Source organism: Tamandua tetradactyla, chromosome 5 (genome assembly GCF_023851605.1).
Source record: "Tamandua tetradactyla isolate mTamTet1 chromosome 5, mTamTet1.pri, whole genome shotgun sequence".
Taxonomy (NCBI): domain Eukaryota; kingdom Metazoa; phylum Chordata; class Mammalia; order Pilosa; family Myrmecophagidae; genus Tamandua; species Tamandua tetradactyla.
In genome coordinates, this window is record NC_135331.1 from 103,088,684 (window position 1) to 103,101,634 (window position 12,951).

The 12,951-nt window shown below is 31.0% G+C and overlaps 2 protein-coding genes across 9 annotated transcripts in view; one reads left to right on the top strand and one right to left on the bottom strand.

Annotated features, from left to right (window-relative positions):
- SUPT3H (SPT3 homolog, SAGA and STAGA complex component) overlaps positions 1 to 12,951 on the bottom strand; it is a 654,143-nt gene that overhangs the window by 630,397 nt on the left and 10,795 nt on the right. For 4 of the 5 annotated variants that reach the window (XM_077161959.1, XM_077161961.1, XM_077161962.1 and 1 more), the window contains one exon: positions 10,202 to 10,302. In XM_077161959.1, the coding sequence (XP_077018074.1) occupies positions 10,202 to 10,302 (101 nt within the window). Of the gene's footprint in view, positions 1 to 10,201; positions 10,305 to 12,951 lie in introns of those variants that run through there. The other variant, XM_077161964.1, reaches the window with a different exon arrangement.
- The window catches only part of RUNX2 (RUNX family transcription factor 2), a 219,645-nt gene that overhangs the window by 28,201 nt on the left and 178,493 nt on the right, over positions 1 to 12,951 (top strand). The window lies entirely within an intron of this gene.

Below are 12,951 nucleotides of genomic sequence, written 5' to 3' on the forward strand. Positions count from 1 at the left end.
GCTGCATGGACCAATACCTGCAATCTGAGTACACAAGAAAAAGTTTACAAAAAGGAAAGACAGTTGAAACTGTTTACAATTTGTACTTAGCGTATGTATTAGAACTTGATAAAATGATTTCTAAAAATCCATTTTTTCTAGAAGAATAAAAATAGAAAAAGAGTCAAGAAATGTCTTAAAAAGAAGAATTATGAGATGGACTTGAACAATAATACCAAATATTAAAAATATTAAGAAACTACAATAACCAAAATAATGCCCTGCTGGCAAAGGAACAGACAATACAATGGAATAAAGCAGACAACTCTAAAATAATATATTATCTGATAAAGGTAGCACTTCAATTCTGAGAAGAAAGGAAAGCTTATTTCATTTGTGTCAGTGAGAGCCCTAGCAAACCAATTTGAATTAAAATTATTTTAACTTAGAACCCTCCATCACACCATACTACAAAATCATGCACTAAATATTTAACTGAAAAACTAAAAGCCTGAAATAGAGGTACAATATATACAGTAATTGAGGGTAGGACTTTCTGTGTAAGCTAGAAGTCATTAAAAAAAAAAAAAAAAGACTGAAGTATATAAAACTGAAAACTCCCATATTCAAAACATCACTTCTAAGCAAACCTTATGAAAACCAAAAAATGATAGGTTAGGGAGGACTGCCACATATTATCAACAAGGAGTCACATATTTTATTATATATAAAATATATAACATTTTATATTAAAATACAATTTATATTAAAATATATAATATTTAATATTTATATAATAAAGGAGTCTAATTATATTTTAATATATTTTATTATATTAAAAGCCCTTAATAAAACATAGGAATAAAACAAGACCTCAGTAAAAATGCACTAAGAACATGAACAGATATTTATGAAAGAGAAAATATAAATGGCCAAAATATTTTCAAGCTCAGTAATCAAAGAAAAGCTAAAACAACACAATATTTCTACTGTTAAATTGTCAAAGAAATATAGTTCTCATAACTGTTGATGGAAATGTATATCACATCAACTTTCCTAAAGGCAAAATTAGAAGGTTAGTATCAAAAAAAGCCTTCAGATTAAAAAATCCCTCTCCTAAGACTTTTATATAAGGTAACAGGCATTACAACTTCATTAAAGCATTTTTAATAATAGTGGAAAAGTTGGAAATAAGCTAATAAAACATGAGATTAATAATATGACAGATAATCATGCAATGAAACAATAAGGTCTAACAAGATACAAAATACATTTTACACATACACACACACACACACACACACACACACACCTTAAAGTGTATTATGACTTTCTTGGTAGAAGATTACAGTTAGTTTCTACTTTTTTCTTTTTGCTTATCTGTGTGAGGACTTTATTACTTCTATGACTTAAATAAGTCATTCAGAAGTTGCCTCAGTTTCCCTGAGTGGTAAGGGGCTTCCTTGTGTTAAGTGAGGCTTCCTGAGTTAAACAATAATTTAAATACCAAACATTAGAAAGACCTTAAATTTAAACACACAAACACAGATTCATGCCCCCTCTATGAGTTGTGGAGAAATAATTTTCTATTTAAAAAATATATAACTTAAAAAAAGGCAACATACAAAAGAATGTATATAGCATGGCACTTCGTGAATAAAGAGGAAAAACTAACATATTCATACTAGTTTAGATACAGATAAAAATCCTCTGGAAGAATAAATAAGAAAGAACAAATGTTGCTACTCAAAGGAAAGAAACCAGGCAACACGTAAGAGAACTTTTTATTGTATAACTATTTTTAATAGTATAAATGCCTTATCCATTAAAACCTAAATTAAAAAACAATTTTTGAATGCTAAAAAATACAGATATATTGCATTACTCAATGTTGGCAAGGCATATACATAGTATCAAAGGGATTCTAACTTATTAAAGTTTTTCATTTTTAATTTTTACTGATAAAACAACATACAGGGTACATGGGTAGTTCGATGGTAGAATGCTCGCCTTCCACGCGGGAGACCCAGGTTTGATTACCAGACCATGCACCCAAAACAAAAACAATGTACAAGCGCATACATTCTTTTCTTTTCTTTTTTCTACATGGGCAGGAACTGGGAATCGAAACCGGGTCCTCTGGCACGGCAGGTGAGCATTCTTGCCTGCTGAGCCACCATGGCCCGCCCAGCACATACATTCTTAACATACAAACATTCCATACATGGCATACAATCAATGGCTCACCATATCATCACATAGTTCTATATTCATCACCATGATCATTTTTTAGAATATTTGCATCACTCCAGAAAAAGAAACAAAAAGAAAAAAGAAAAAACTCATACATACCATACCCCTCTCATTGATCACTAATCTACCCAATATATATATATTCTTTAATTTTAACATTTTTCCCCCGTTACTTATTTATTTTTAATCCATATGTTTTACTCATTTGTCCATACCATAGATAAAAGGACTATCAGATACAAGGTTTACACAATCACACAGTCACATTAGGTAAGCTATCTATATACAATCATCTTCAAGAAACAGGGCTATTGGAACACAGCTCTGCAGTTTCAGGCACTTCTCTCTAGCCTAATACACCTTAAACTAAAATGGAGATTTCTAAATAATGGTAAGAATAACCTCCAGGACAACCTCTCGACTGTTTGAAATCTCTCAGCCACTGACACTTTACTTTGTCTCATTTCTCTCTTCCCCCTTTCGGTTGAGAAGGTTTTCTCAATTCCTCGATGCTGAGTCCCAGCTCATTCTAGGATTTCTGTCCCATGTTGCCAGGGCGGTCCACACCCCTGGGAGTCATGTCCCACGTAGAGAGGGGGAAGACAGTTAGTCTGCTTGCCGTGTTGGCTGAGACAGAGATAGGTCACATCTGAGCAACAAAAGAGGTTCTCTGGAGGGTGACTCTTAGACCTAATTTTAAGTAGGCTTAGTCTATCCTTTGTGGGGTTGTTTCATATGAACAAACCTCAAAATTGAGGGCTCAGCCTATTGATTTGGTTGTCCCCACTGCTTGCAAGAGTATTAGGAATTTTCCAAATGGACAAGTTGAATTTTCCCCTTTCTCACCATGACCCCTTCTCACCGTTCCCCCAAGGGGGCTTTACAAAATACTTTTTTATTCACTGTTCAAATCCCTCTGGGATTTATTGGGGCATTACTCTGGGATTTATCAGGGTATCACTCTGGACAAACCTACAAAATCTCATCCCTATTCAAGGCTCCATATACTTATCGTGTTCAATTAAACTGTCCGTGTATTAAAGCTTTTATGGAAGGTCATCAAAAGCCTTAAAAATGTATACATGCCCTCTGACCCAGCAATTCTATTTCTGGAAATCAGTCCTAATGAAATGTCCATTCACATGTTCAAAGATCTATAATAAAGGAAGTCCACTACAAGGCTACCCAAAATATTGAAAAATCAGAAACAACCTAATATATGTTAACGAGATTGCTTAAAGATACTGTAAATAGAATGGCAGCTATTACACCTATAAAGATAATGCTGTAGAAGTATTTACCAACATGGAAAGTCTAACAATAATACATTTTAGGTAAAAACCCAAGTTACACAATGGAAATCCTAATATGGACTTTTGGTATGTTTAAAATTTTTATATGCATTGAAAAGGATTCAGTAAGATAAAAGACCAAAGCACTAATAGTGATTTAACTTAGTGAGCTTAGTTATATATTTTCTATAAATATATAGAAATATATATCTTTCCATATTTTCTGATTTTTTTCTTTTCATAAAATAACATACAGTGCTTCTATAATAAGGAAATATTAAAAGGCAATTCAATTTGAATAAAATTGGGATATAACAAATCTTCTATCCATGAAATTCCCAAGTTGTTTTTTGGGGGAAGAGCACTTGTTTTATTTCATCATTAACATAGGAAGTCCACCAATACAGAAGTGAACCAAGATCTTCCCACTCCAAATCTACAATCCTTCCACTATATCATGCCACCATCATTCACTTACATGTGGCATTACTGTTCTTTATCTCAATATGCCCTTTAAAATATTTACATTCTATTACAAATTTCAGATAAGTAGAGTTTTACTGAATAAATAAACATTATCTCTGTTCATATATTCTTCTAAAGAATTAGAGATGCATAATGGACGCTGTTAAGCTCAAATCTTAGATATAAAAGAGGCAGAATAAAAAATATTATCAGTGTTATTAAAATGGTTTTGTTATTTAGAAAGTCATTCCAGGAAGAAAGAATATTGTATTTACTGAATAAATAAATATTAATGATTTCCAGGCCAATTCACAAAATTTAATATAACCCATAATATGGCAGAGAAATAGTACTATTATATTGCCATCCTTATTAAATTTATCGCCATCCCCAAACAATGTACTATAGGAAATAAGGAGAAGGCTACAAAAACTAACAACTAGCATTTTCCCAGAAATGGAAAAACCTGGTCATAATGCGGTTATTTGAAGATAGAAAAATATGAAAAGTAAAGGAGAAAGAAAGCAAAGATAACGAACTAAGGATTAGCTGTTACTATTCTTCACTAGAAAAGTAGTTTGTGAACTCTTTATTGTCCTAGAAAAAAATTTTATTCCAGTTAGAAAACCTTTTAATAACTATAATAAGTTTTTTTAAAAAAGCATAGGGTATTTTATGTAAAATAACAAAATATCTATGTATAGATATACAAAAAAGATATATGTGCAAAAGGTAGTATAAATGCTCATACCAATATATTTTACATGATGTTGAATGTAATTAACAGCAATGAAATCTGTATCTGAATGTGACTAAAAGGGGAAATATTAGATCACATATATATTAACAGAATAAAAATAAAAATTTAAAAACAAAACAAAACAAAACTTGGAATTACATTACAGACACTGAATCCTAAGTTAAACCATGGACTATAGTTAATAGACCATTATAAATATGTGCTATCATCAATTGTAACAAATATTCCATACCAAAGCAAGATGTTAATAATGGAGTGGTATAGGAATCCTGTATTTTATGTATGATTGTTCTGTAAACCCACAACTTCTCTGATAAAGAAAAAACAGCAAGTATGTTAACACAAATATGTGTAAAAAAATAAATCACAGAATAATTCAATGCCTATTTCATTGAATGTAATGTAAAACTTCATATCATTCTCACATTTAGGGAGAAATAAACTGTGTCTTAGCAAACTTAAAAACTACCACTGGTCTTCAAAATCAATAAAAAATAAAAGTCTTCAGATCTCTACATTAAGAATCTACCATTCTTTTTAAAATTGCACCTTGTTAATTTTGGGAGTTTCTTTACATTCTCTAAGAATAGAATTTTATTGTAAGGAGGCAATCAACACATAATCATAGATATCAAATGCTAATTTCCTACCAGTATTACTAAACATTTTGCAATAAATTTCTAGCCAGTACCATTTTTAAAGATTAATTTTGAGCTTGGTACTTTTAAAACTACCAATTTGTCAAAATCGTGTACAATAAAAATAAAAATAACTGACAAAATACTACGTAACATAATATTAACTTTATACCTACCAGAAATTTTGCAAATTTAGCTAGACAAAATCAGCACACAAAACTCACAATGATATTACATATTCAATTACATATGCTAGCATTATAATCAAGTGCAATATACTATATGTAGGGGTACAATTAGAATTTTCTGAAAAACTAAGTATGAATATATTAGTATATTCACAAAAGAACATTTTTAAGAAACTGAACAAATACTTTTCACATATTCTACAAAACAGAGCATGAATATAATATTAAACCGAATCAAATATGACCTGCCAAAAAAAGCCAAAATTTAACATCAACAAACATTCAAGGAATTATAGGGCAATGACAACTGAAATTAGGAAAAAAATTGCAGATCAATGTCTTTTATTAAAAGTGAAATATAAAACTGACATATATAACATATAAAATGAATTTTCCATAAAACTATAATATAAGCAACCCAGAAAAGAAATCTTCTACTGACAATTTATATTTTCTATATTTCTCCTGTGCTCTCCAATATGGTAGCCACTGACTACCATTAAATTAAATAGCATTTATTAAAATTAAATAAAATCTAAAATTCTGCTCCTATGTCACCTAGGTTCATTTCATTTGCTCAACAGGTACATGACTTGTGGCTATCACACCGGACAGAACAGAAAGAGAAAGCTCCATCACTGCATAAAGTATAACCAAACAGTAGGCTACAATGTAGACAAATTACTTTATAATTATGCAAATTTTTCTCAAAAAATTTCATTTATGCCTGTACTAGAAATACTCTTAAAATTTCCTAATCAATATGTTGATGATGATGATAATTTTTTAAATTAACAGGAGCTTGCCTACCATGGAGCAAAGAATTATGCTATGTGCTTTAATTAGATATCTCATTTAATTTTCATATTAAAATTGTGAAGGAGATACAAGTCCACAATCCCCTATCTGAAATACCTATTGCCTTCCTTAAGCTTTTAAAGACAGATTAAGGTGAGGATAAAACATGGAACATATTCATACACAACTAATAACATCATACTACTAAGTAGTCAAATGATACCGTTTCACATATACAACAATGCCCTAGTCTAGCTCCACAAGGCATAAATGGTTGTTGCTATTTGTCCCAAAAATTCCCAGGAGAAGCAGCAAACCTTACAGGGAAATTTATTAGTTCAGTTCTGAACATACTAAACTGAGTTTGAGATGCTCATGAAATACTTAAAAAACATATCCAGAAAGCAGTCGGATATCAGATCTAAGGTTAGGGAGCTTAGCCTCAGGAGAGTTCATCACACCCTGCTTTATACTACCCATTTTTTCACATCCCATTTCATGTCAATTATGTGTCTCCACACCATTTTCTCTTGCTACACTATATGCTTCCTTAAGGGTACTTAAGTTCTGCCATATAATAAGGGCTCAATAAATGTTAATTTTTAAAAGTGCAAAACTTGAAGAACTGTACACTTAAGAAGGCAAATTTTATTGTTCAGGAAAAAAAATCCTCAAAAAAAATTGTTGATTTCAAATTAGGATGAACTTTTCATTTGGAAGAACTCTTAAAATATATACCTAACACATAAACAAAATCCTTTTTAAATCCAATCACATTAGGAGTGCTGTGTTCAGATATATATATTTGAAAAAGTGCAACAGAACAGGGCAAGAAATATATAAACAAAATAAGGAAAAGAGAGCCTAATAAAGATTCCTTAGAGTGCATTTAAATTAAAATTCTTAAGAAGTTTATTGAAATATCTACAATGTAGTTTGAAAGATTTTACTTTCTAATTTATAGGTTGCTTGTGTTCCATTACTTAAAAATGAAAAACTTCTGTACTCTTCCAGTCCATGTTATTCAAAAAGATGTGATATAAATCATACAGCAAATTTGTTCAGTAATGTGCACTATTTAAGGGAGAGCTGTTGTCATCCCCAAACCACTATCAATTATTTGATGACTAGTCCTTTTGTTTAAGTATTTACCACCCAAATTTAAGATAGTGGTAAGATCTATTAAGGCTTTAACAGAACAGAATGGCTACCAGTTCTATGTTTAACAGCAGATCAAGACGATTTCATTTATGCCTCACAACTAGCAGTGACAACCTTTCAGTTCAAGTATTCCCTGGAAATGACACTAAAATATTGTTAGAAGGCAGAGAGAGAAAGGTCTTATTAGTAATGAATGGGTAGGGAAGATAATAGCAGTAGAGGAGTGAAAAACAATACAAACAGGCTTAGAAGAATGTCAAAAAGCAGCCGAAGAGCAGAGATTCACAGAATAAAATTTCTGCAACACAAATAACACAGAGGCTTAATTGTGTAATTCCACTTGTGAAATAAGCACATAAGCTAGGATCAAATATATACTGGATTCTAATTTTATACAATCAAAACTCTGCAGATCTTAAACCAATTAGAATATTGATAAATTTAAAAGGATTCTCCCAATTTTGGCCCTATTTCCCTATTCTATGAAGCAATTAACTCATAAGGGGAAAAAAATAACTTCAAACTTTAAATGATGAATATAACTATTAGGAGTAGTCTCTCTATGAGGTCTGAAATGGAAGTAAAATGTACATTTCTTCCAGAGCTGTAGCCAATAATAACTTTTGCTTTCTGAATCCAGCCTAAGCACATGAGTTGGGAAGATATTTGCAAAAGTATTTAATAAGAAAGTGCTGAACTTAGCTTTTCTTTTATTTTTTTATATTTTCTTACATGGTGTGCAGTCCATCAAATTCACCAAGTAAAACCTCTCCTAAGTATAAAAAGACAAAAGAAAGTACTACTATAGATTTCTTCTTATTGAGAGCCGTTTCTGTGTATCAGGAGTCATCAAACATTTTCTGTAAAGGGCCTAACAGTAAATATTTTCTACTTTGCAGGCCATATGATCTCTGCCATAAATACTCAACTCTGATACATACACAATATAAGCAGTTATACACAATAGGTAAATCAACAAACTTTACGTGTTCCTGTAAAACTTCATTTACAAAAGCAGGCAGTAAATCCCATGGGCCCATGGCCACAATTAGCTGACCTCATGCTATAGATCATATTTTTCACCTATTAACAAACATATTATTTTAAAAATACCACAAAACTTGAGTTAAAATGTCTGGAATTTGTTTACAATACTTCATAAAAAAGAAAAGTGGAGAATAAGGAGAAAGGTTAAGTAAGACTGGTAAAATATGATTATTATTAAAGTTGGATGATGGATACATGGGGTTCACTGTACTATTCTTGTGATTTTGTGAATTTGGAATCTTCCAAAGTAAAAGTTTAAAAACAACACAAAGTAAACCAAGAACAAGCTCTACAGAAAAATGAGTACCCTCACCTTACTGTAAATCTTCCAGAACATGCATAGTATTTGAAAGACATAAGTTACACAATACAACATAAAAGACTCTTAACATAATGTTTAAAGAAAAAAAAACTAATCTATAAATGTGTATAAGTATAAACCCATAACACTTGACATAATTTAAAGCACAGGCCCACCTCATACAGTTCTCAACTTAATGAGTTTAATTTATTTCCATCTTATCTAACAAAAGGAGTTACCAATTTTTTGTTTTAGAACACAATTATTTTTTTATTCGAGAAATTATAGGTTTACAGAAAAACAATGCATAAAATACAATTATTTCTCTAAGAAAAACATTATTTATGACAACATGTAATGGGTCCGTTTTTTCAAACGAACTAATAAAGAAATATCAGTATGAATTTCTAAACCATATTAGTAATTATAAGTAACATAAACGCTCTTTAGATTCTTGAATAATTAAGATTGTAAAGGGATCTTGAGACTATGACCTCAATGTTTTCAGTGTTGTTTAAAGTATGTTCACCAAGCAACTATTAGGTATGTGCTCAAATTCATTTTATCTTTAAACAATAATCATCATATAATGGAATTAACCCACTATCAAGGCTTTCAACACAAGAGGAAGACACGTAAGCCTCAACAGAAATGTTCTTTTAAACTGCCTAGAAAGTTATGAATAATATATCTATAGGTAATGAAGTTCTCTAAAGTGTTGGCTCCCCCTTCTGCAGATAACTCTCTTGAACCAATAAGGAAAACTAATAAACACTAGCAAACATTATTTCTAAAAATTATGCTTCCTTTCAACAAATCATGATATTTGGTCTTACTCAATGTAAGAAAACAAATCAAGTTAAGCAGAGACTTAGGAAAGAAATCTTAACTGCACACGTAATTTCTCAAAGATTAAGTAAATATATTTTTAAATGTTCTAGCTTTTTCCCAATGTTCTAAAACACAGTGATTTCAAACTTTACCAACTAATTTAAATTAGGCTCATATAATTATGACTTCAAGAAAAACTGAGAATTTCTCTGTGAAAATATTTCAACTACCCAAGAAATTAATCAGTCTCAAAATTTTCTAACTCTAAAACTAAAATAGTAATAAATGATAAATAATACACATTCAGGCATTTTTAACCAATTTACCTCTTCTTTATATGGCTATTTAAAATGTTATAAGAAATTATTTCACTTTGCTTATTGATTAAATGCAAATTATTTTCAAATTAAGTTTTATAAATTTTATTTCTCTAGTGCTTTTTCAATAAGTTTAAAATAGTACTAAGTGAGATGCAGAGACATACTTACATCATACTCTGCAATTCAAATGCAAAGCTTATAGACTTCCCTGCACTTCTTCCACTACTTGAAGTGGCGGTGGACATTGGGCTAGCTGCAGTACTATTCATCTAAATAGAAAAGAGAAATAAAGCTTACAAAGTATATTTTAATTATAAACAAAGGCATAAAAAGGAATCAATTATAAACTATTTCAAAAAGCAGAGAAAATTACATAGTTCTGATTAATTCTGTTTTATGTAAATCTGATTTGTTCACACTTAATGTTTTTTATTAAAATGAAAAAGGTTGAAAACCACTTAAGTAAGACACCAAACAATTACTCACTTGAGGGATAAACATTTCAGTAATTATTTCACAAAAGTAACAGAAGAGAAATACTCATTGAAATATTTTAATAGAGCGCTGTGGTTTTCAAAATGTGTTCCAGGGAACCCTATAGTACACTGTCAATATTTCAGGGAGGTCCCAATGGCCCTCAAGTACATATATTCCCAGTTTCATTCACAGCAAAAATAGAACAGCACGATAATCCTTACGAATGAATATTTATATTTGTGGGTAAATAATTCATTCAACTTAAAATGTGACATTTTATTTCCCAATAAAATCAAGCTGATGCACAATGGAAAACCAATTGCCAATCCTAATGTATACCATTTTACTTAATCCATGTGGTAGTCCTATGAACAAAACCAAGTCCAAATAGCATCAAAACAAATTTATAAAAGCAGATAAAAACCTTAACTATTACATAGTAAGTATTCAAAAAATGGTTATTATTTCATATGTTCATGTAAACATTATATTACTATCATTCTCAAAATAAAAATACTTTTCAAATTCTTAAAATGAATGTAATAAATTTAGAATTAACATATAATAAAATAAAGTAGTACAGAAAGCTTTTAAGGAAGTATATAAAACCAATTAAGAGGGCAGGTTCTGGAATCAGATAGCCTGGGTTTGAATTTCATCTCTGCTCCTTTATTAGGATCTTGGGCAAGTTATTTAACATCTCTATGCCTCAGTTTCCTGGTCTGTAAAACGGGAGTGAAAATCTCTCTCAGGGTTTTTGAGAGGATTAAATGAACTAATTAATACATACAAAGCTTTAAGAACAGGCTTTGTATATTCTGTTGGCACATAATAAGCACTCAATAAATGTTAGCTATCATTAGTAGAAACAGAAAAACCTTAAGAATTTTCCCTTTCTTGATTTGCTAAAAGCTTTTATATCATAAATTTAGATTTCACAATCACACAAGTTTAAATAATTTGAATATTTTCACCAAAAACCCTAATACAATTGAACAAATAATTTCCTTATAAAATAAATTCAGTTTTCACTACTGACATCACTACTGCTACGAGCCAAAAAAGCTCAAAATCTCAGTCATCTTTGACTCTTCTCCTACAAAACTATAATTAAGAAACCAAGTAAATTCTACTTTGTTCTTACATCCTTCCCCTCTTGCTCTACTGCTATGGCCCTCTATGAGTTCTATCTACAGTTTCTCTCTTCCCAAGTTAGTTCATTCTTAACATTTCTGCCAAATTTATCTTTTTACTACATCTCTCTAATCTGACTACTCCTGTATGTAATAAAGGCTAAAATTAATACAGAGAACATGAACCAAGATCGCCTACCAAGATGGAATGGCTGGATTCCATGAACGAAGGCTGAAAAAAAGCTACTACGCACCACTGCTTAGATATAGACCTTATATGAAGTTTTCGAGAAGGCAAGAGGACAGAGATCTAAAATAAACAGCAAGATATATAATATCCCAATATTCATTTCTAGCAGAAGCAACTACATGCCAAAACAAGTCCTGGTTCTAGTATGAGAGCCCTCAGGGCTAGGCCAAAACCACCAGATAGAGAGTGCAAAGGTAGAAAGAGAAGGTAACAGAAAAATGTCCCACTCAAATAGAACCTGAAAACTGAAATTCTAAAACACTTAAAGAACCTAATGCTAAGAAAAGCCATTACTTTTTTTAAGTCTAAATTCATCCTATTTTTTATACAAAGACTTTTACAATAAGTTTGGCTTTTTCATTTTTTTTTTTTTTTTTTTCCCACAAATGGTATATGAATAGAAACATTACTACTTCAAACTCAGGCTAAAAAAAAAATCACATCACCAGTCCAAGACTAGGGGAAAACAGACAGGAAACCAAGGACTTCCAGAAACAGTCCTGCAATGTCAAGACAAAGTGCTAAAAAAGGAACTTCAATTTCTCAAGGACCACGGAAAATGCTTTCCCTGTTATCCCAAAAGAAGACTGACAGAAGTATCCTAGAGAATATATTAAACTCAAAAGATTACATATTAACCCCAGTCTCTCAACACACAGTTGGGATTTGAGAAGACTCTTTTGTCAAGTTTGACAAGGGATTATCCTATGGCAAAATGTCTTAAGACACTGGTGGAGCAATCTGCCCTTGTATCATTTTGCAAATCCAGTCATTCCGCTTAGTTCTCTCTGAATAGGAGGCATTTCAGAGAGTAAATCTGTATTAAAGCCACAGGCTTCTTCGGTTGTTCCCCTAGTGCAAATGTTTCACATCAACAGTATATATTGTTTACAGGAAAAAGGTCCCGATCCTAGTTTATTTTAAGCACGATCATTCTTTCACTGTCAAGTTATTTAATTTTTAAATCAAAAAAGTGAATAACATTTTCTTGGCATGATAAACTGATAGCTTATTATACCTTTAAAATATTATTTCCCCTACCCACATTTTGATGATTT